Here is a 19,744-nt window from a genome sequence, read left to right on the forward strand (position 1 = left end):
CATATCATCTGTAAAAACGACTTCCAAACAATTTTTATTGGACACTTTTTTTAAACTTATTTATCTACAATAATTTTTCACCCTTTTGAAATTAACATAAACTGTTCAAGTAAAATAATTATCACGAAACTATTACTCGCGTCTAAGCGAACCGAGACAATCACTCATTACCATAAACTCTCAAATTTCCCATTTCGGCGCAGACCGAAATGGGTAATAATTTGTTTTATAGCTGAAAAGTCAAATTAAAGCCGCCAATTTTGTCCATTTCATACAAAGGCTACTGTTTCTGTCCTTAGAAAAGTAGTCATGGTCATGGCCCAAAAAAAAAAAAAAAAGGGTGGCCACCAGACGGTAAAATGACTCACTTTGGAGTTGTTATGGAAATTTTGTTGCTTGTGGAAGGAATATCTCCCGAGAAATTAATGGTGCTTGTTAACATAATTATGATATAAAGAGCGAAAGACGTAGACAAAAACGGAGTTGAGGCAGCTCTAGCATTCCTAGTTATACTAAGTTTTAAATAATGTATGCCACATCAAGTCTGCTGTGATCAGCACCTGCAGTGACCACAGTGAAAAACAAAAAAAATCGAAAATTTCTCTCGTACTTTAAATACATCATTTTTAAAAGTTGACTTCCTCAATAAATTTGTTTAGGCTTCTTAGATGTTGATATGATTTAGCTAACCCATACTGCTGCTTTTTTCGATAAAAACGATTTACTAAAGATTTTCAAAAGTCATATGCGTTGCGTTATTTCTAGAAAGTTTTAAACCGTGAGTGACTTCCCTTCTGAATGCGTGGGCAAAAAGCAAGGAGATCGAGGTGTTGTTCATGTCAGCTGTACGAGTGTTATTTATGGCAAATATTGAACGAGAAAATGTGAGATAGGTTCTACTTCAATTTGTCATGGGAAATCGAACCACCTAATGATTGTTTCTCCGTAACATTGGGAATTATATTGCATGACAAGAGGAGGAATGAGTAATTGTTAGTAGCTCATTATTCAGGCCGATCCACAAGGACTTAACTTCCGTTGATAAGGAAGGCATGCTTCACTGCATCGCCAAATAAGTTGTTGAATTATTGATATTGTAAGCCAGGCTATTGTTATTGTTTAAGATCTTTGTCGGAAACAATTATATCGCAATATTGAAAGCGGCGACGAACGGTGACTAAGATATGACAAGCCGTGTTTAACAAAGATGACACTATGTGTGTATTTAAGAGAATTAAGAAATAAACAGGTTGGCTTCGTGATGGAAGCAATTCGTTGGTATGTAGTTGAATGAACTCAACTATCTGAATTACTGATTAAAATTAGCTAAGAGTGCTTTATTGTTTTCCTATCAGACTATTTATAGCTTACCACTGTATTGTTATTGTCAACTTTCCTCTTATATTGTGCATAGTTTATAAAATGGGAATACATACGGAATAGTGGTATCTTGAGCGTGATTTCCATATTAAGCTTTGCAAAGCCCGCAGAGTGAGTCACTCAGGGCATCTTATCAAGGTTCATCTTCACCGACGTTTTGCGTTGAGCAACAGAAGGTGTTTAATCCTCTTACGCAATTTACCGACGACGCCATAAAAAATCGATTTCCATATATGGCATCATCCAAACACTCGAGTTTGCACAAATGACCCGCATCCGGCACAAACTATCACGACAGATTTGCATCGGTAAAAGTGCTAGTCAAATAATTTGGGGTGACACGCTGATGACTAATTAGATTCAAAAAAATTAACGCCTGTTCGACTAATGAAAGAATAATCAGTGATACTAGTCGTCAAAATCTTGAACATTTGAACTGAGTCGCATATGTTTTATGACTACGTAACGAGCCGCTGCTTCAGACACTTAGACTTTCAAATTGTCATCAGTCACGCCTATATGGTGACGTAAAGCGATTCGGGCGAGTTAACAGGAACTGCGATATTTGAGTAGGTCGTTTAGAACATATATAAACACGGTATGGGATAGCTGTCAAAGTAACCGAGACGCCACCGATCGCTGAGAAGACCACAAGAATATTATCTGTATTCTTTTATTGACCTCAATGGGGCGATTTTTGCTTACAGTTTTGGCTCTTTGCACCCTAAATGCGTCTGTGCATGGGAAAGCTATTGTGAGTCCTAGAAAACAGGCTGAGCTTATGGTAAGTGGAGTTCAAATCTTAATACTTCGTATTATATATATATCAGGGAATAAACTCTTTTTGTCGCCTATATTGCACGTGTAAATCCTGATAATGATATTTGTATTGCAACTACTGGCTTCTTAGGAACATTAGAAATTTTATCTCCGACACAAAGCTATCGTTTGTAAATTGTTAGCGGTGTAATCCTTCGGTGGTTCCTCCTTCAACTTCGCCTGTCACGTACGAGTAATTGACGCCAAGTTGCACTCATCTACCTCAAGGAATGCTCAAACAAAACTCACTTTTCCTCATTAAATTCCAAGTTTGTGAAACATCGAAAGAACACGATAGCAGAGAAAGGGATGGAAGTGTTCACAATCTACCACTGTGATGGTATGCAAACCTCGACTCGCAATTCGCACGCGACTCTATCAACAATAAATGAATAACTATCTAATTAAGGGCAATCGCTTCACAGCACATCAGTGAAGTTCTTGCCTAAGCACTTTAATCGCAAGAATCAAGAATAACATCTCCCAGCAAGTTTCCTTTGAGCTTATTGTGGCACTGCAATACACATGAGAACATAAGTTTCCACAATTCAAATTGATTGCCACCTCCAGGCAGAAATTTTGTCATTTTGCAGCATCAATTGACATGCAAAATTCCCGCTGTGTCGACTGAATATGTTTTAATTATTTCCACACGACCCAAAAAAGGTTATCATAAAAGACATTTGGAATTTTCCGCAGACTTGTTAACGGAAGTAACCCCATCGAAACCAAGACAGAGTTTGGCTTGAACCGATGGAGTCACCTAACAAACTGGGATATTTTAATTTTTCCCCTTTTTTATATTTTCATCATTAGATACTAATAGATACTGCGATATTTTATTTTATTTTTTGAACTAATTTCTGCAGGGTTCCTCTTCGAGATTGTTTCTGTTTCAGACGAACTTACGGTCCTGTTTCATTATCTCAGTCTCTTAACTGAAAGGGGAAAAAAAACCTTTCCATTTGCTGTAAGGGAAATTTGCTGTGACGGTATGAAGAGAAAGCTTACGAGACTGCGAACCTATTTACAGATAAAAAGTTTTGTATGCCGCACAGTTATGATACATTTCCAATGTCGATACAAATGGAAATTTTGGTTTATTATATTGTGTTCATAATGTACAGCAAATACATATTCACCCTGAGTGGTTTGCACTAGAGAAAAGATCGCGCTTATGAATTCCCATCAGCGCACGCATAAGAGAGAGAAACGCGTGCGTGGAGAAAGAGAAGTTTCCTTTTTCCCATGCGCGCCCCTGATACTAGCGTTTTTTGTTTTTTTGCATCAGTCATTTAGACTTTTTAAAATTACTTCTTTTCATTTTTTATGCCTTTATAAGTTCATACACATTTACTTCTTTTTTTTTTTTCTCCCGAAGGATTACATGGTAAGGTATGGATATCTGCATCAACCCGATCCCAGACTAGAAAAAGATCTTACCAACGACGATGTTACATTGGCCGTGAAAAATCTCCAACACATGAGGGGACTGGCAGAGACCGGAAGTCTTCAGGACCCTGACACTGCGGCTCTGGTAGACGTAAAGCGTTGTGCAGTGCCAGACTTTGGGCCATCGGATACCGCCAGGAGAAAGCGAAGATATGCTGTGCACGGAACGGTATGGAACAAAAAGGTACGTATTACTATCTGTATGAACACATGTTGCAACAATCTTATAACCACTGTAGCTATCCCTCAAAAGGCGTCCCCTGTAAAAGTTTTTAAGTCATTTTTGTGACGTCATGGTGCAAAACTGTCTAACCCTTGGATTCCTAGGATCCATGTCTCATTCTCATCTTTAGCTGTTATGCATTTTCTTGTTGAGCAGTTAAAAGTATGATTTGCTTTTATGTCGAGATGACATCCTCTGACTAAAAACTCTTCGTTTATTCGTTTCACCTGCTGCTCAGTAGGGAAGAAAATCACAAAAAAATGCCATATGAACCCAAGAGTGAAAAAGGATAGTTAGGAATAGGGAAGATAAAAACCGATTGCTGAGCTAGAACACAACTTTGGTTCACCCGGATTTAAAAAGTTGACTACCCAGGGTTTTTTTTTTATATAAATTAAACTAGAGCTAAACTATTTCTGGCACTGATCTGATAAAAATATTTCTTAATTTCTCCCAACAGCTGTTAACCTACAGAATCGTCAACTACCCATCAGCAACCAAGCTTAAAGTTAAAGAAGTCGACGATACAATCAGGAAATCTCTGGATTCGTGGTCAGCGGTCAGCCAAATAAAGTTCGAACGCATAACTGATAATAACACAGAAGCAGACATTATGATCAGTTTTGTGACTGGTTACCACGGAGACAGCAGACCAGCGGATGGGCCCGGGAAAGAGCTGGCACACGCGTTTTTTCCTCTTGATAACAAAGGTGTGTTTAAACTTCTAAGAATTTTCAAATTTACTGATTCGAAATGATGTCTGCCTTTCAACCATTTTCCGTGATTTATCTCGATATATCGATGTATGCAAAGAAAAAAACTGTCACCACAGGTAGTCGCTTTATAGCCTTCGTAGAGCCCCCCCCCCCCCCATTCCCCAAGAAGAAACGTGTCACGTGTCTCCCTGAGGGAAGGGTTCGGCTGCAAGTAGTCGAATTGTTTTAACAATTGATGTTTCCTTTAAGGTCTGGCAGGCGATCTTCATTTTGATAACGATGAAGAATTTGATATCAGTGGTAATCCAACCAAAGTGGATTTCAACTGGCTCTCGCTACACGAGCTCGGTCATAGCCTGGGACTAGACCATTCCTGGCACATTGACTCTGTCATGTTCCCGTTTTATCTGGGTTATGCTCCAGGTCTGAAACTTGATAAGGACGATGTGGAAGGAATTCAGCAGCTTTATGGTAAGGACCTGTCTTAACTCGACCACATCTTAACGTTGTTAGTGCTGGTGGGCACTACACCTTTGTTTTACCATCGATATCATGATTATTTCCATTATTATTTCATAGTCAATTTTCTTTTAAATGGAAACACTTTTCTTGTGATGTGATGGTAAGGCAAGTATGTTGTTGTGGTGATTGCTACCGTCAATCGACGTAGCAAGTTGTAGACGTAAGATTATCAGCGGGTTAAGCATACAAAAAAAAAACCTTCTTAGCCACGATGGTAGTTGTGTGGTCGTTCGAAATTAAATATTTTTAAAAAAATCTTTCTTTCCCAAGCTTTTATCTCCTACCTGTGCCCAAACAAATTGGCTATAATTACGTAGCTTTCATCGCATTTGGAAACACTTTTTGATTTTTTTCCATCTTCACTTTCGTCGATGTAACATTTTTTTAACGATTTTATTGCCACCAGGTAAACCAGAAGTGGACCTTGTCACTCCTACTCCCCACACTAATCCTACACAGCCTCCTGGGATACCAGATTTTTGTTCCCTGGAAAAACTTGACGCCATGGTTATGACAAAAGACAAGAAAACGTACGCTTTTAGCGGCGCGTTTTTCACGGAGGTCTCTGATAAAGGGGCTGGTAAAGTTAAGAAAATAAAAGACCATTGGCCAGGACTAGAGGATGGCATCGACGCTGCAGTTACCAGACGACAAAATGGATGGACATACTTTTTCAAGGGCACAAAGTAAGTTAATAAATCATCAGTTTTCAACTGAGAGTCGAGAATAACCCTTAATTTCCATGATTTTGCTTTACTTCACACTTTGTGATTAGTTGAAAAATTTGCGCTATATTCTCGACCAAAGAGACGAAAAACTACGGCCAGTCTCGACTTGAGCGTTCATGATTTGCCATGTCTCAGGCTGTTGCATGTTGACTCATTCGGTCAGTAGCGACACTCAACTGGAAAGAAATCTATAAAAATACTCATACAGTAAAAACCCTGCATGTTATGCAAGAGGTGAATAATCCTTTGCACCCGTTGGTTATACGAGGAGGATATCGTCCAGTGGAGCTCGATCAAATTACAGTATCTCCTCAAGAACATGTCCTTCAGGCGATTTAAACAGTGGTACCCTGCGTGAAAAATCGCAATTAAAATGCATGCAAATCATTTATCTTCTTAACTTAGACAGATTACTTTATCTCCGCCGGAATGAATGGCTTAATCATTCCTACAATCTGAATTAGTTTTCGCTGTTCTCATTCTTCACAAGGAAGATTTTGATGATAATCGATACCTTTTTTGTTTTATTTAACAGATTATGGATCTTAAAGAACAAACACTTAATACGAGGACCAATAGACATCACTGTTCCACATAAAGATGGTGGGATGGGCCTTCCGAAGGAACTGTACAACATGGATGCCGCTGTCGAATGGGCTGGGAACGGGCGCATGTATTTCTTCAAGGGGGAGGACTATTGGCGTTATAACTTTTATCGACGAAGGGTCGACTATGGGTACCCCAAGAAAATCTCCAAAGCCTGGCTTAATGTTCCGAGTGATCTGAACGCTGCCTTACAGTGGAAGAATGGCAAAACATATTTCTTGAAAGGGAAGAGCTATTACGCTTTGAAACGTCGAGGAAGACCACGGGTTGATTCTGGATATCCCAAGGATATTTCCACCTACTGGATGGGATGTAGCCAAGAGGGACTTATCAGGGGAAAGATTTCCCCTGGGAAATCGTCTTCCTTCTCTGTTTTACCGAATACTCTTGTCTTGCTGGGAAGCATGCTAACTTGGTTAAGACTTTATCAGTAGTGAGCTGAGCTCAATGGAGATATGAACAACAGGAGTTCGAGAAAGATTCAGGTTTAAGAACTGTAATAAAACTCTCTGGAGTGGCTCTACAAAGAATATAGGAAAACAAATAGGTAAAAAATGATTCGTAGGAAAATATTCTGATGTACATTTCGAGGACGTCATCTCACTAATACTACAGATATTTAATTATTCTCACATGCATGTAATATTTTCTTCACTTTTGTGAGAAAATTTGAAAATCAAGTTAGTTGAGTCCATGTAAAATAACATGTATATTCTTGTGTATAGCATTTAAAAACTTGGAACAAATATTATCGAATTTGTTATATAGTTGTATGTTATCTATTCCGTCCTAAAAAAACTGAAAAATTAAAAATTAGCTTTCATGTATATTCTTGTAATACTTGTTTGACTGCACGATATTGTTTTGTTTTCGTTGAGAAAGTACCGAAAATAAATTCCAGGCATTTTTAATCAATGATTCCACAATCATTTCTCCGATGATAAGAGTTGTGTTGATTTAAAAAAAAAAAAAAAAAAACTAAACTACATATTCTCGTGCTGGGAAGCAAACTAGGATTTTTGTCCATCGGATATTGGAAATGATGAATCAATGACCAGACCTTCGCGAGGTCGATAGCTGTGTTCAGCTTGTCCATTTGAATTGCTTGGATTTTGAATAAGCTTGAGCGAGTACCAATCGAACTCGCATAAGACATCATACTTGCCCGGAAAGTTCCATATCGTGAAAAGAAAGTTCCCATCTTCCAAATAAGGTCACGTAACCTTCGGGCAGTCTTTTCGTAGAAATGTTATATTTTAACGTTGGATTCTGTGATGATGCCGGCTTATCATGGCTCCCTAGTTGGTCGGAGTTTAAAAATTTACGATGTGAAACTTTTTGAGATAAAAAGTCTCAGTAATTAGCATTTTCAAACCACGGACATTAGTCTTTTGCCTTTATTTCTGCGGCTTCACTTTATTTCCTGTATCGTGGCCTTTTCAGTGAAAATTTTCTGGTATAAGTTTAGATCATGATTATGTCTTTAAGTGCCCAGCTGTGTCAGCTGCGCTGTTAATCCAATTTTATCGCTTCTAACTTAAATTGTAACAATACAAGGAGGAGCTGAATACGTTTGACTCAGACAAAATTTTCCCATAAGTATCGTAGTAAAATTGAACAAGAAATCCATTCCTGAAACATGAGTTTTCAATTATATAGCTATAAACATACACTTGCATAATATAAATCCGTGTTTAAACATTTTCTCATTTCCCGGATTTAAAGAACCACTATCAACAAATGATAAACATAAGGGGGGACACATTTTGAACTAGCATCGCAAACTAGGTCATGTGTTTCGACGATGATGGGCTTTTTATGATTGTGTCACTGTTGGTTGCAAACTCTCGCCTTTTATTAACTGACAAAAAGGCATGCTCTGACAGAAATCAGTTGGTAATGTAAAACATGGCAAGATAAAAACCAGACACATTTTCGTGATGTTTTCTTAAAATTCAACAATTCGATGAGAGGCGACAACCTGGAAACAATCCAACAATGAGGCAGACTTAATTTAAGATTTCCTTCGTTTTGTTTTAAAACATTTGCAAGGCTGAATCCAAACTTTTTGTGGTTTTATAGCAATTACTTAGCAGTTACGACCGGATGTTACTTAGAATTAAAAATTCTGGTACAGAGAGCCTAAATTAGATTTCATCGTGCCACATAATTGAAGCACTCGACATTCCTGAGTAAAAAATCAAATTCACCAGTTCGGATAACTTTTTGATCAAAATCATGTCATAAACGATATTGATCTACTTCATTCTACAAATGTACTCTTTTAAAATAATCTGGAGCACTGTACATAAACGAAAACAAACTTCAGAATCACGGAATTCAGTCACTAAAGAAAAGCAGCATACTTTTTGCGTAATGTGCGCGAGATTTTAACTTGCGAGGAGGACGAGGAGCCCACGCGAAGGGAAGCTAGCCCTCGAAAAACGAGTTAATGCGCAGGGAACGCGCTGAGAGCAGGAACCAATGGGCTTAGTGTATTCCAACTCGTTTACTCCACGCAACCTTCGGTGAAAACAATTTTAATTAGTACTGTTCTCAGTGAACCTCAGGTCTATTGTTTTTAATAAAGAAAGAGTCTATCTTGAAGGACAAATTTATGTCACCGTAAAAACAGAGGAAAACTTACGAATGAAGCTAATTCAGGTGTGTTTTAAATACATAGCTATAATGGGTTTTCAGCTCAAATTAATCCCCTCTCTTTCAGTTGGAAGATTCCCTCTATATTTAGTTAAAATAGCCAGCCGATGTCAGCTTAAGCGGTTGACGACGTTCGATTCGGGAGATCATCAGCTAATAACGCCATTGTATATTGTCTCATTAACGATATAAACGGTTCTCGGCCGTTGAAAAACATTTTTCATATATTTTTGCACTGCATTGGTGCTCTCCAGGCTGAATATCTCCTAGATGAGGTTACATGAGAGTACACCACGATTTTCGGACATGCTTGCACATTAAGTGGCAAATGTTAATACTCTGTAGATTGCACGATTCGAAGTACAAAATAGAAAAAAGGTTACTTTAAAAAAATTCAACAAAATAAAATGTTCAATATACCATACATCGACATGGTAACAGTACAAAGTTGACATAACACTATTAAAGTTCAGCCAGTTTGTTATTCGCAGTACATACAAGAACTCATCTCAAGAATTTTTGACTTCTCGCTTGCAATTTACTTGTGTTCTGGTGATCTGTACGCCATGAACTCAAATTGTGTAAACATCAGTCTTTCGCAAAAGAATGTTGTCAGCCGGCCAACACTGACAGTCATTGAATCTCTTCAAAACGATTCCGACGTCAAAGTCAACAGGGAGTAACAGTACTGTCAACTGTAAAGACGTGTAAAATGTTTAGTCAGATCAGTATATAGTATGAGTTCTCTTCGGAAAAAAGGAAAACCGTAAAGACGTAAGAAACGTTTTTTTAATTAATTTTCCGTTTGACGCAACTGTAGAATGTGCGCGTGGTGGCTTAGCGAAATAATATCTGCTTAAGAGCTTAAGCAGGTACCGAGCTGTTCGAGCTCCGAGCAGACCAACGACTTTAAAGTTCATGTGAGTCCTCTTTTGGAAAAAGGAAAACAACAAAGAAACAATCTTTTTTAAAATTTCCGTTTTACACAACCGCAACGAGTCACGGAAAGGTGAATCGTATATTAGCTTAGAGGCTAAGGAAGCTAAATTGTTTGTGCTTGGAACAAACCAATGCGTCAGGAAAACTTCGATGACTTTTAATGATCACGAACGTGATACATTTCATAAAACGCAGAATTCCCTAATTATTCACTTTTTCATAACATATCTATACCACATTTCTTACTAAAACCACGAACACTTCACTAACATACGAGTAGGGCCACTTTACTGCTGTTTAAACGACGTTTAACGATCCCCCCGCTCCCCAAAGGAGATGACCAGTGTCTCCCTAACACCGTAATACAACAATAATGGTTTACGATGATCATGTGAACACCTTTAATAGTAAAGCAGAGCTCCCTCGTTCGTTGAGTTTATTTTTTTGTTGTGATATATTCAGCCGACAAAATAAGTTTTTTTTTTCAGACACATACTTCGTGTTCGTGTAGGATACTAATGGAATATAATGCGTTTCAGTGAACTGCTAAAGCGACTGTAGGCCGTGGCTAACGCGGCTGTGTTAAGTTGGTTTCTGGCCAATGAAAACATTCCCTTTTAAGTCCAAACTCAGTTAGTTGGGTGTGATAAGATTTTCCGCAAAGTTTCTAAGATTATTCTGGCTATATTTAAATGAAGACGAAATCTGTTCATTATACGACGAAAACTGAAGAATTTATTGTGAATTTCCCTCATTCTGGAACATTATAGACTACCGGATATAATTGTCCTTAAACTTGATATTACGCGTACAGTCTTGCAAAGTTTGGTTCCCCGCCAATATTATCGTCACTGACCTCCAATATTCGTCAATAAGTGTCGCCAGGTCAGGGTAAATAAACTTTGGTTGAATATCATGGACCAAGAAATGAGAAACTTGATATTTATCACGCGTGGGCCTTGAAAAACGCTAGATGTACTTTCGACATTTTTGAAACTTGGCAAGGGTAAATGAGCTTGACTTTAATTACGTGCATTCAGTGGAATGAAGTGTCGATGAATCGAATCAATCTTTAGACCGGCTGATCTAGATAAGACCATATATTAAGGATAATAGCCCGCACTACCGAAAACGTGTCTAAGATTTTGAGCATAAAGGGAAAAAAGCAGAAAGACAAACTCGGAAAACAAAGCCGATATAGATGACATTTAATTGGTGCTTTACCTTTCCCCATCATCTTAAACTGGATTGATTTGACAATCAATGAATCGCTCTAATTGAATACTAAGTCTCTTAACCTTCCCTGGTTTTTGTTTTACAGCTTTTCTCTTGGTAGGAAGGTAATGCGAGGCCCTTGAATTTTCTTTACTCTCAATATTTAAGTCGATGTAAAGATTCAACTAGCTAAGTTGAACAGTTCTCTCAGAGAAACGTTAAAAAGGCATGTCGGTCTTGTAAACGGAACCCGTGACTTAATTACTCCGCAATTTGATCAGGTTCTCGAAAGCATAACTATCGAGATTACTTAAGCTTTCCGAGTTCCTTCAGTGCGTTCAAGCGCCTTCCTTACAACAGTAACAACTAAAAAAGGAATTTTGTCGATAACTTACAAGATTTTCTGTGGCAAAGTAACGGAAAACCACTATAAGTGGGAGGTGTACCCTATGTCTCTGTTAAAGTGAACTGATCGAGCCTTATATGGTAGCGAAAACACCCACTGTTCGCAAGCGTTACGAACAACCATGACCATAAACCCCCGAAGTTAGCAAAGTTATTGAACGAGAAACCGCTATTTCCCTGAACTGTTGTTAACTGTTCTAGAGTTTCCGGTTTTTGATATAACAGTGTATAATTCATGACTTCAATTTTTCTTTCAATAATTCTCGTGTTCATGGCATTCTCAGCGGAGAGCTGAAAACTGTCAAAGTCATCAGCAGGTTTCCTAATTAGTCATCGTGGTTCCAGCGCTATTTCACACCAGTTTCTAAATATTTTAGTATCGGATAACGATCTCAAAGCTAGGCACAACGTTGAGATTGATCATTACTTAGAATTGAGACAGTCGGTCTGGGAAGTCAATATTTCAAATAGTATCGTCGATACACGGCCTCGAGCCGGAGAAAACGTTAAATTTGATTTAATGCAAATTCGGGAATTTTCTGTAAAGTTTTGAGCCCCTTCATCAGAACGGTTTACATGTCCGAAGCCTGAAGGCAAATATTTAGAGGCCCAAAGAGTCGGATTATCAAAACAAAACAAACCAGTTTTAAAAAGTTGTCACGTCTTCCTGTTTTTCAATTTAAGAGAGCTGAGTCAGTTTTCATCGCCAAGGACCTCCTACAACGGAGATTTTCAACAAGCAGTTGATTTCTGATAAAAATTTCAGCCTTGAATGCAAATACTAGGGCTTTTCCGTTCCAAGCGGCTTTCACTATGTCAAAAGTATTCTATTAAATACGGTTTTTTTTTTTTTACATTTGCGGCAGCTTATCAGTGCCAACTTGAAAAGAAATCTACTAAGTACTTTCCTTGCCCTATCAGTTTTTTTCAAAATTTAATCGCATTAAACTATAAACAAACAGGATTAAAATAAACAGAAAATGAATAACCACATGGACAGTAAAAGTACATGAACATATGGGCATTTACAGTTTTAAAGGATGATCAGCTGGGTTGGGAGAATGTTAAATTCCGAAAACAGCTACCACAAATGTGAAAATGTCTCAAAATAGAATAAGAGAGATGACAAATTTTGGGCTTGGTCAGTTAAACAAAGAAAATTCATTTTGTCCGAAGCATGGGGGCAAGGAGAATCTGATCAAGCATGACAAATTCTAATCTCCCACCCACGACGAGAATTGGGGCGCGAAATCCGAATGCCTACCTTTTGTTTAGGGATACTAAGATTATTTGTCTTCCCTTCGCAACAAAATAAATAACACCTTTCTTTAAAATTAAAGTTTCAAATTATGACATTCAAATTATTTAATTCCTTTGGAAGACGTAACGATCAATTTATGGGAGGAAAACTTCCCACGTGTTGTGTCAGCAGAATTCGAGGTGATGGTATTCAAACCAACGAAAAGAACTAATTTTGTCACCTTCCTCATTTAAATGTAAAATTGCTATGATGACCTTATTTCTTGAAAATTAGTTGATATAAACCGGGTAAATATTCAAAAGTAAAAACCCACAAGACCAATTCTGTAAATTCATCCAAGATAATTCCATAAATTCAATAACAAAATTCTTAAAAAACCACATATCGTACTTAACGATGATCGTGTTGCGGTCGGACAACGTACTCCGCCATTTCCGAGAGGGTTTGTATGATGAAGATTAATCAGTTTCAACAAGAGCGAGACTGGTATGCGGTCCGATAACTTTCAATTAGTTCGTGTCAATAGCCTGTTGAACGTGATTGAGACCAAGAATGCCATTTTACAGGAATTTTATCAATGCTAGTGAGCAATGTATCGAACGTGATCCAGTATTGTATTTTGTATATTGTTGATCAGTTTACAAAAGCATGATTTCAAAAATTGTTTTAATTTTTTGTTTTCACACAAGGTGAACGTGTTCCATCCGGAAATGATATGAACACTAAAGACTAAATGACACATACATTTCGGAATTACATGGCTTCCAGAGAGACCCCTACTACTGGTCACGGTTTAACTGCGGTGACTGCTTAAGAGACACAACTCCAAAGATCATGATTATTAAAAATAATATTCACATGGTTGGATATCTGTGCATAAGCACCGCACGTACTGTATCAGTTAAACCAGATGCCATGGCTATAACAAAATTAATCAACGCTTTCTTTAAAAAAATTATGTGGCTAATCGATCAGCCAAAGGTTAATAACCTTTTTGTTTTGACTGAGTTTTCTTTTGACCCAAATCTCATCACCGTAATCGCCGCAGCAAATTAATAGAAACAGTGGAATTGAAGAACTTAGCCAAACAACAGCAACCAAAATACTTGTGATACGCGCTTTAATGGTCGCATCTCAGCGCTCTGATCAAGGCAATCTGAATTTGTCTCTGCTCAACCTTAAAAAAAAGAAATGTTTAACATGGAATATTATCCAGCAGTGATATCTTACAAAGATCGTTATGACATGTTTATATTGGACACCTATTACTCGTAACTTGAGTTAAAGAAACTGAAAGAGGAAATAACGTCGTAGATCATAATCTTTACCCCATATCACGTACAAGTTTTCCGTGCAGCCTTGTTTATCAACGCTAACTTTTAAAATCTCATAAAATTACACGGTGCATTGAGTAAAATGAAAACTTAAATTTTGACTCGTGCATTAAGTCTGGAAATATCGAGAAAGTGCTAAGCGATATTAGGGTCGAACTATTATTAATCAGCAGCGGACCTTTCTCGCGATGCAAGAGAATTTGAACTAGGGTATCATGAAATGAAAGGTGATTAGTAAACAGTAATTCTGTCTCTAAACCCCTTTACTTGAGCTAAACGGATTGAACTCAGGTCACGCTTAACCAGGTCAACTTGATGACATGCAAAACATGTTGCGTAATAACGTGACACGTTCTCGCGAGCGGGTGGGCAGTATATTCAAGCGCAAAAAAGCGCATTTTTTCAGCTCCTACCTTAAACTCATCTTGGCTTTCCTTTAATGGAAATTTGATGGAAACAAAACTGAATTTGCTAACTCACTTAAGCAAACTTAACCTTTCTATGAGGTTGAGCCCGACTTGTCTAGACCAAACAATAAACACAATTACAACTTGAACAAAGACAATGAAATTTTTGCACTCCTTATGCCCGACGTCATGCAAATGTACACAAAAAGCAAAAGTATGGTATGCAAAGTTGATAAAAAAAAGTGTCAGCTCTTGCCGGTTTGTTATGACTTGCTGAGTTATGTTGACGAATGAGAAGCACAGGCATGTGGTCAGCCAAGGTGACTTTTCGATTACCAGATGTTTTCGTAGCCTGGCAATAAAGTCCTCCGCTTTCACACCTGATTGATTTCCATGAAACCAGTTGGTTTTCAAAAAGCCAAGAGGATTTTTCCCGTCTTATTTCGATTTGATTTGATATATTTATCACTTATTATTATTGGTAAGTTATCGAGATTTGTTTCTTAAAAAGAAAAGTTGTTTTTAAGGACTTCTTAGTACCATGTCCTTAAAAAGCGATGCGGATTTCTGATTGGAATAAACTTGGACGAAGCAGCTTTCTTGGAATGAACTAGGAAAGACAACACACGCGTGCGGCTTACGGCACGGAATTCCGCTGTCCGCCCCTGTGACGTCATAAGGACGTCAGAAGGGGGCAATCACCACAGGGGTTTAAACGTATAAAAGCCGAGCGAAAGCGAAGTGTTTTCACAGTTGTTTGAAGATATCAAGCTAAAACCACCTAGAAACAGCAAATCGTTCAGAACCGAAGGTACTTAACTGATCGGAACTTTACCACCTTGGATAATGGAAGTAAGAATTTCGCTAATAGTTGTAATAGCGGCCGTGAGTGGCTTCGTAACCTCTGCAAATGGAAAGCCGATTGCTTCAGTGTCGGTTGACCCTGAATTACAACCTGCGAGAGAGTCAGAACTCTTGGTAAGTGAATGAATATGTTTATCTTAAATTCAATTATTCCCCTTGAAAAGATGTATGATTTCGAATCGATCTGAACTGATTTCGTTCGATTAGATATACAATCTACAATGCTCTGTTTGTATAGTTATACTAGCGTAAAGTTGCCTTTGGTAAAAATTTCCGGCACAGCAGATATCATTATTTCTGAGCACAGTTGGCGTGTTTATTCTGCTCGGATGTGCTTCTTTTAAAATTATCGAAACAGTAGTGTGCGTCAGTGAAGTTAACATTTCGCTTCAGAAAATGTTTTCTCAGCTCAACGACCCGTGAAAAATTACATTGTGAATGAAGTGGATGACAGCTTCAATTCATTGATCAATCATCAGTGAAGTACATACCGCAGCCAGGAGTAATTGAATGACTTCTTTCCAACAGTTCTATTCGAGTCCTCACGGAATTATTAAATTTGCTCTTCGATCTCGCTTCCACAACTTTTCAACTTAAAATCAAAGAAGCTATCCACATTCAATGGGAGAAACTTTCACCTAATCATCAACTTTATCATGTTGATTTAAAACTTTCCTTGTAAATGCATGCATTGCTCTGTTGCTATTGTTTGTTTTGTCCAATCAGCATTTTGTTACACACTTAAATTCAACTTTGTATTATTCAGAACTAAAGACGACAGAAGAACTGTCGAAACATGTTTTCAAAAAGTGTCGTTCATTTTCTTAAACTCTAAAACTAGGAGTACAGTCAAGCTTGGAAAGCTTAGAAGCATAAAGAATGCCTTTGTGTTAAAAGCTACCTTCTGTAAATTTAAGTTAATGTTTTTTTTTTTGCCTTTTTTGACCGGATTTAATGACTTCACCATCACACCTGCTGAAATAATACATGCTTTTTCTTGGAGACTAAATTACGGGCGGTTGGTCAATATGGGAAATTGGCCACTCGATCGCAGCCCTAAAGCTCACTTAAAAAACCGAATAATAATATGTAAGAATGGTTTTTCCTTTGCTCGGTCGCTCAACGGTATTGTATCTGAATAGCGAAACAACGCACACTAACTCTCCAAGTGTTTTCTTTGTTGATAGGATTATCTCATTAAGTATGGCTACCTCAGCAGCCCCAATCACAGAATCGGAAAAGTGACCACAATGGAAAACTTCAGAGCGGCCGTTAAGAAAATGCAGCGTTTTGCTGGTTACGAGGAGACTGGCGACATCTCCGACCCTAGGACATTAGCGCTTGTGAAACGAAAGAGATGTGGATTGGCAGACTTAGGACCGTCGGACAACGCGAAGAGAAAAAGGCGATGGGCTCATCAGGGAACATCCTGGAAGAAAAACGTAAGTTATTTTCTAGAAGCGTTGTTTCAGTCCTTCGCGAGTATTTCCAGCGTAGGTGGTTTCGGTGACTTCAACGCGGATTTTCTAGTCTTAATGCTCTTTTTAACTGTAGGAATTTGATTTAACATAGAATGGACCAGATTCGGTTTAAATGATGGTTCAAGCCGACGGGCGCGCGAAGGGCGCGCCTTACGATGCGCGTAGCGAGCAAGGAGGGTGATCCTCGCGAGTGAAGGGATGGACGCGCGAGGAGAGAACTTTAAAGTGCTCGCCGTTTTGGAATCAAGCAGTCAATTAATGGATCGATTATCCTTCTTTTAACAGTTTCTTACTTACCGGCTCGAAAATCATACACCAGACATCGCCAAAGAAGACGTAGACAAAACAATTGCTAAAGCCATTGAAATGTGGTCGAACGCGAGCGGTCTAACAATCAAGCGTGAAGACGACCCTGAGGCGACACCTGATATAAAATTAAGTTTTGTGGAAGGTTTCCATGGCGACACCCGGCCAGCCGATGGGCCTGGGGGGGAGCTTGCTCATGCGTTCTTTCCTCTGGGAGGAAAGGGAGAAGAAGATCTCGCTGGCGATGTTCATTTTGATGATGAAGACAAGTTTGCTATCAACGGTGGTGCTGGAGTCGACTTGCTGTGGCTCTCCGTGCATGAACTGGGTCATAGTCTAGGACTGGATCACACTTATCATCCCGCATCTGTCATGTTTGCTTATTATCCGGGATACGTGGAGAAGCTGAAACTAGACAGTGATGACGTAGCTGGAATCCAGGCTCTTTACGGTAAGGAAGAAATAACATCTAAAACTTTCCTCAAAACTTTTAATGCTTTGAACAATTTTACGATAAGGCTTCATTTTCCTCTGGAAGTGAACTATCTGTTATTTCTATAAATAAGCAATGAAGTTCCCTCATCGGATATTCGACCTCATCTTAGTTATTTCGCCTTTATTTTTTCACAGGTCTTCCAGATGTGGTCGCGCCTCAACCAGACCCAACGCCTAAGACTTGCAGTGACGTCAAACCTGATGCCATGGTAACTACAGCTGATAAGAAAACCTACGCCTTCAATGGCCAACATTTCTGGGAAATCAGAGACACGGGTGGTGCCTCTGGCCCTCATGAAATCAAAGCTCATTGGCCCGATCTGGAAGAAAACATCGATGCAGCTTACACAGTGCAAGAACCCTTTGGACACACCATTTTCCTCAAGGATTCTAGGTAATTACTCCGAAACGTTTTTTGAAATTATTTAACTGTTTGTGTTCTGGTTTCTGTCAAGAGCATATGTATCACATCTATAATACTCCGAAAGTTTACGCTGGACAATCTAATTGGTCTGTTGTTTTTTCTACCATTATTTTATTAGATTCTGGGTATACCGCAACAAAGAATATATCCATGGTCCGGCCCAAATCTCGCAACTTAATCTTCCCGATGAGCTTGCCAATGTGGACGCTGCATTCCAGTGGGTACGAAATGGAAAAATCTACTTCTTTAAGGGCTCAAGATACTGGAGATTTAGCAGCACATCTGGTAGTCTACAAATGGATGCTGGATACCCCAGGGATATATCTGTGTGGAGAGGGGTTCCCTACGATATCAATGCGGTATTCCAATGGAAGAACGGCAGGTCATATTTCTTCAAAGGAAACAAATACTACGCTTACGACGATGCAAGAGTGCAGCTCCTGGAGGATGATGAGAACCCTTATCCCAGAGATGTAGCGTCTAACTGGATGGGATGTGTCCGACCGGAAGTCGCAATTAGACCGGTGGGGGCTGCTTTTGGTCTGGTGCCAAATGTACTCCTCTTCATGGCATCTTTACTCATAACATGGTTGTTTTAAGTCAAACGCCCTAGAATTAAATTAAAAAAAGAGACGAGCCTTAATTTAAAATTGAACTCTACTTTGGCACGCATCGAAGTAAAGATGGCAGAACTCATGAAAGGAGTCATAAATAGAGGCAGAAAATGAATTCAACTCTTACAAAGGTTGTTTATATAAATAGTACAATGTACAGTTATATGTTAGTTCCTAATGGAACAATTTCAGTTTTAAGCCTTTCGAACCAAAATATTTATTTAAGTTATTGTTGTGAATATAATTTATTTGATGCAAAAGTTCATGTCGAGACAAAAGTTCATTAAGAGCTGATAAAGCTCAAACAAAATAAACATTGAAGTTTTTAAAAATATGCCCATGAGTGTTTGTACATTCTTCATGTTGCGAGTACTTTTGGGAAGGAATAACTCATTACTGTTCATTATACAGTGATTTTCAAATGAGCAATCCCCATCAATCTTTTTCGATTCCTATCGCCCGACCAATTAAGGTTTTTTCATGATAAAATTTACATGACCTCCCTCAAAGCCCCAAAGGCTCCGTAATACGCATATGACACCCCCTCCTCCCTCGTTGGCATTCAGTTGTAGGCCAGTTTTATACTCTCCCCCCTCTTTACTCTGTTTGCGACGACCGACCCCCCTCCCCCCGTTTTCCCTGAAACAATGTGATCTCCCCCGCAAGTCCTCCTGTCTAAAAGCTTACAGTGTTCTTCAGGACTTATCTTGAATACAAATCGTTGATACCTGGGTTTTTAGCCTATATGTTGTAACGGAAACGTTTGGGTCAAGAAAACAGTTAGACTTTGTCTGAACTAAGGCTTCCGGTTGTCAATTAATACACTTTTTTCACTTTTCTCCTTTTTCTTCCCGATTATTTGACCCTCTTTCATCAAGAATGGGGTCAAACACTC

The 19,744-nt window shown here is 38.6% G+C and overlaps 2 protein-coding genes across 2 annotated transcripts; both read left to right on the forward strand.

Moving 5' to 3' along the window:
* Positions 1–1,658: 1,658 nt before the first annotated feature.
* Positions 1,659–7,255, forward strand: LOC131775204 (matrix metalloproteinase-19). Its single transcript, XM_059091304.2, has 6 exons — positions 1,659–2,164; positions 3,581–3,835; positions 4,335–4,584; positions 4,840–5,061; positions 5,519–5,798; positions 6,376–7,255. Exons 1-6 carry the CDS (start codon positions 2,066–2,068, stop codon positions 6,878–6,880), a joined length of 1,611 nt encoding a protein of 536 aa, XP_058947287.2. The 5' UTR covers positions 1,659–2,065; the 3' UTR covers positions 6,881–7,255.
* Positions 7,256–15,400: 8,145 nt separating this feature from the next.
* Positions 15,401–18,964, forward strand: LOC131775194 (matrix metalloproteinase-25-like). Its single transcript, XM_059091283.2, has 5 exons — positions 15,401–15,643; positions 16,717–16,971; positions 17,296–17,767; positions 17,947–18,205; positions 18,354–18,964. Exons 1-5 carry the CDS (start codon positions 15,512–15,514, stop codon positions 18,832–18,834), a joined length of 1,599 nt encoding a protein of 532 aa, XP_058947266.2. The 5' UTR covers positions 15,401–15,511; the 3' UTR covers positions 18,835–18,964.
* Positions 18,965–19,744: the final 780 nt, after the last annotated feature.

This window comes from Pocillopora verrucosa, chromosome 7 (assembly GCF_036669915.1).
Source record: "Pocillopora verrucosa isolate sample1 chromosome 7, ASM3666991v2, whole genome shotgun sequence".
In the NCBI taxonomy this organism is placed as follows: domain Eukaryota; kingdom Metazoa; phylum Cnidaria; class Anthozoa; order Scleractinia; family Pocilloporidae; genus Pocillopora; species Pocillopora verrucosa.

What these genes read in the sequence shown, in the direction of transcription:
- LOC131775204 (XM_059091304.2), top strand. Translation starts at nt 2,066, where the DNA reads ATGGGGCGATTTTTGCTTACAGTTTTGGCTCTTTGCACCCTAAATGCG. An exon ending in GAAAACAGGCTGAGCTTATG is followed by an intron (nt 2,165 to 3,580) that starts GTAAGTGGAGTT and finishes TTTCTCCCGAAG; the next exon opens with GATTACATGGTAAGGTATGG. An exon ending in AGGAATTCAGCAGCTTTATG is followed by an intron (nt 5,062 to 5,518) that starts GTAAGGACCTGT and finishes TATTGCCACCAG; the next exon opens with GTAAACCAGAAGTGGACCTT.
- LOC131775194 (XM_059091283.2), top strand. Translation starts at nt 15,512, where the DNA reads ATGGAAGTAAGAATTTCGCTAATAGTTGTAATAGCGGCCGTGAGTGGC. An exon ending in CGAGAGAGTCAGAACTCTTG is followed by an intron (nt 15,644 to 16,716) that starts GTAAGTGAATGA and finishes CTTTGTTGATAG; the next exon opens with GATTATCTCATTAAGTATGG. An exon ending in ATTTTCCTCAAGGATTCTAG is followed by an intron (nt 18,206 to 18,353) that starts GTAATTACTCCG and finishes TTATTTTATTAG; the next exon opens with ATTCTGGGTATACCGCAACA.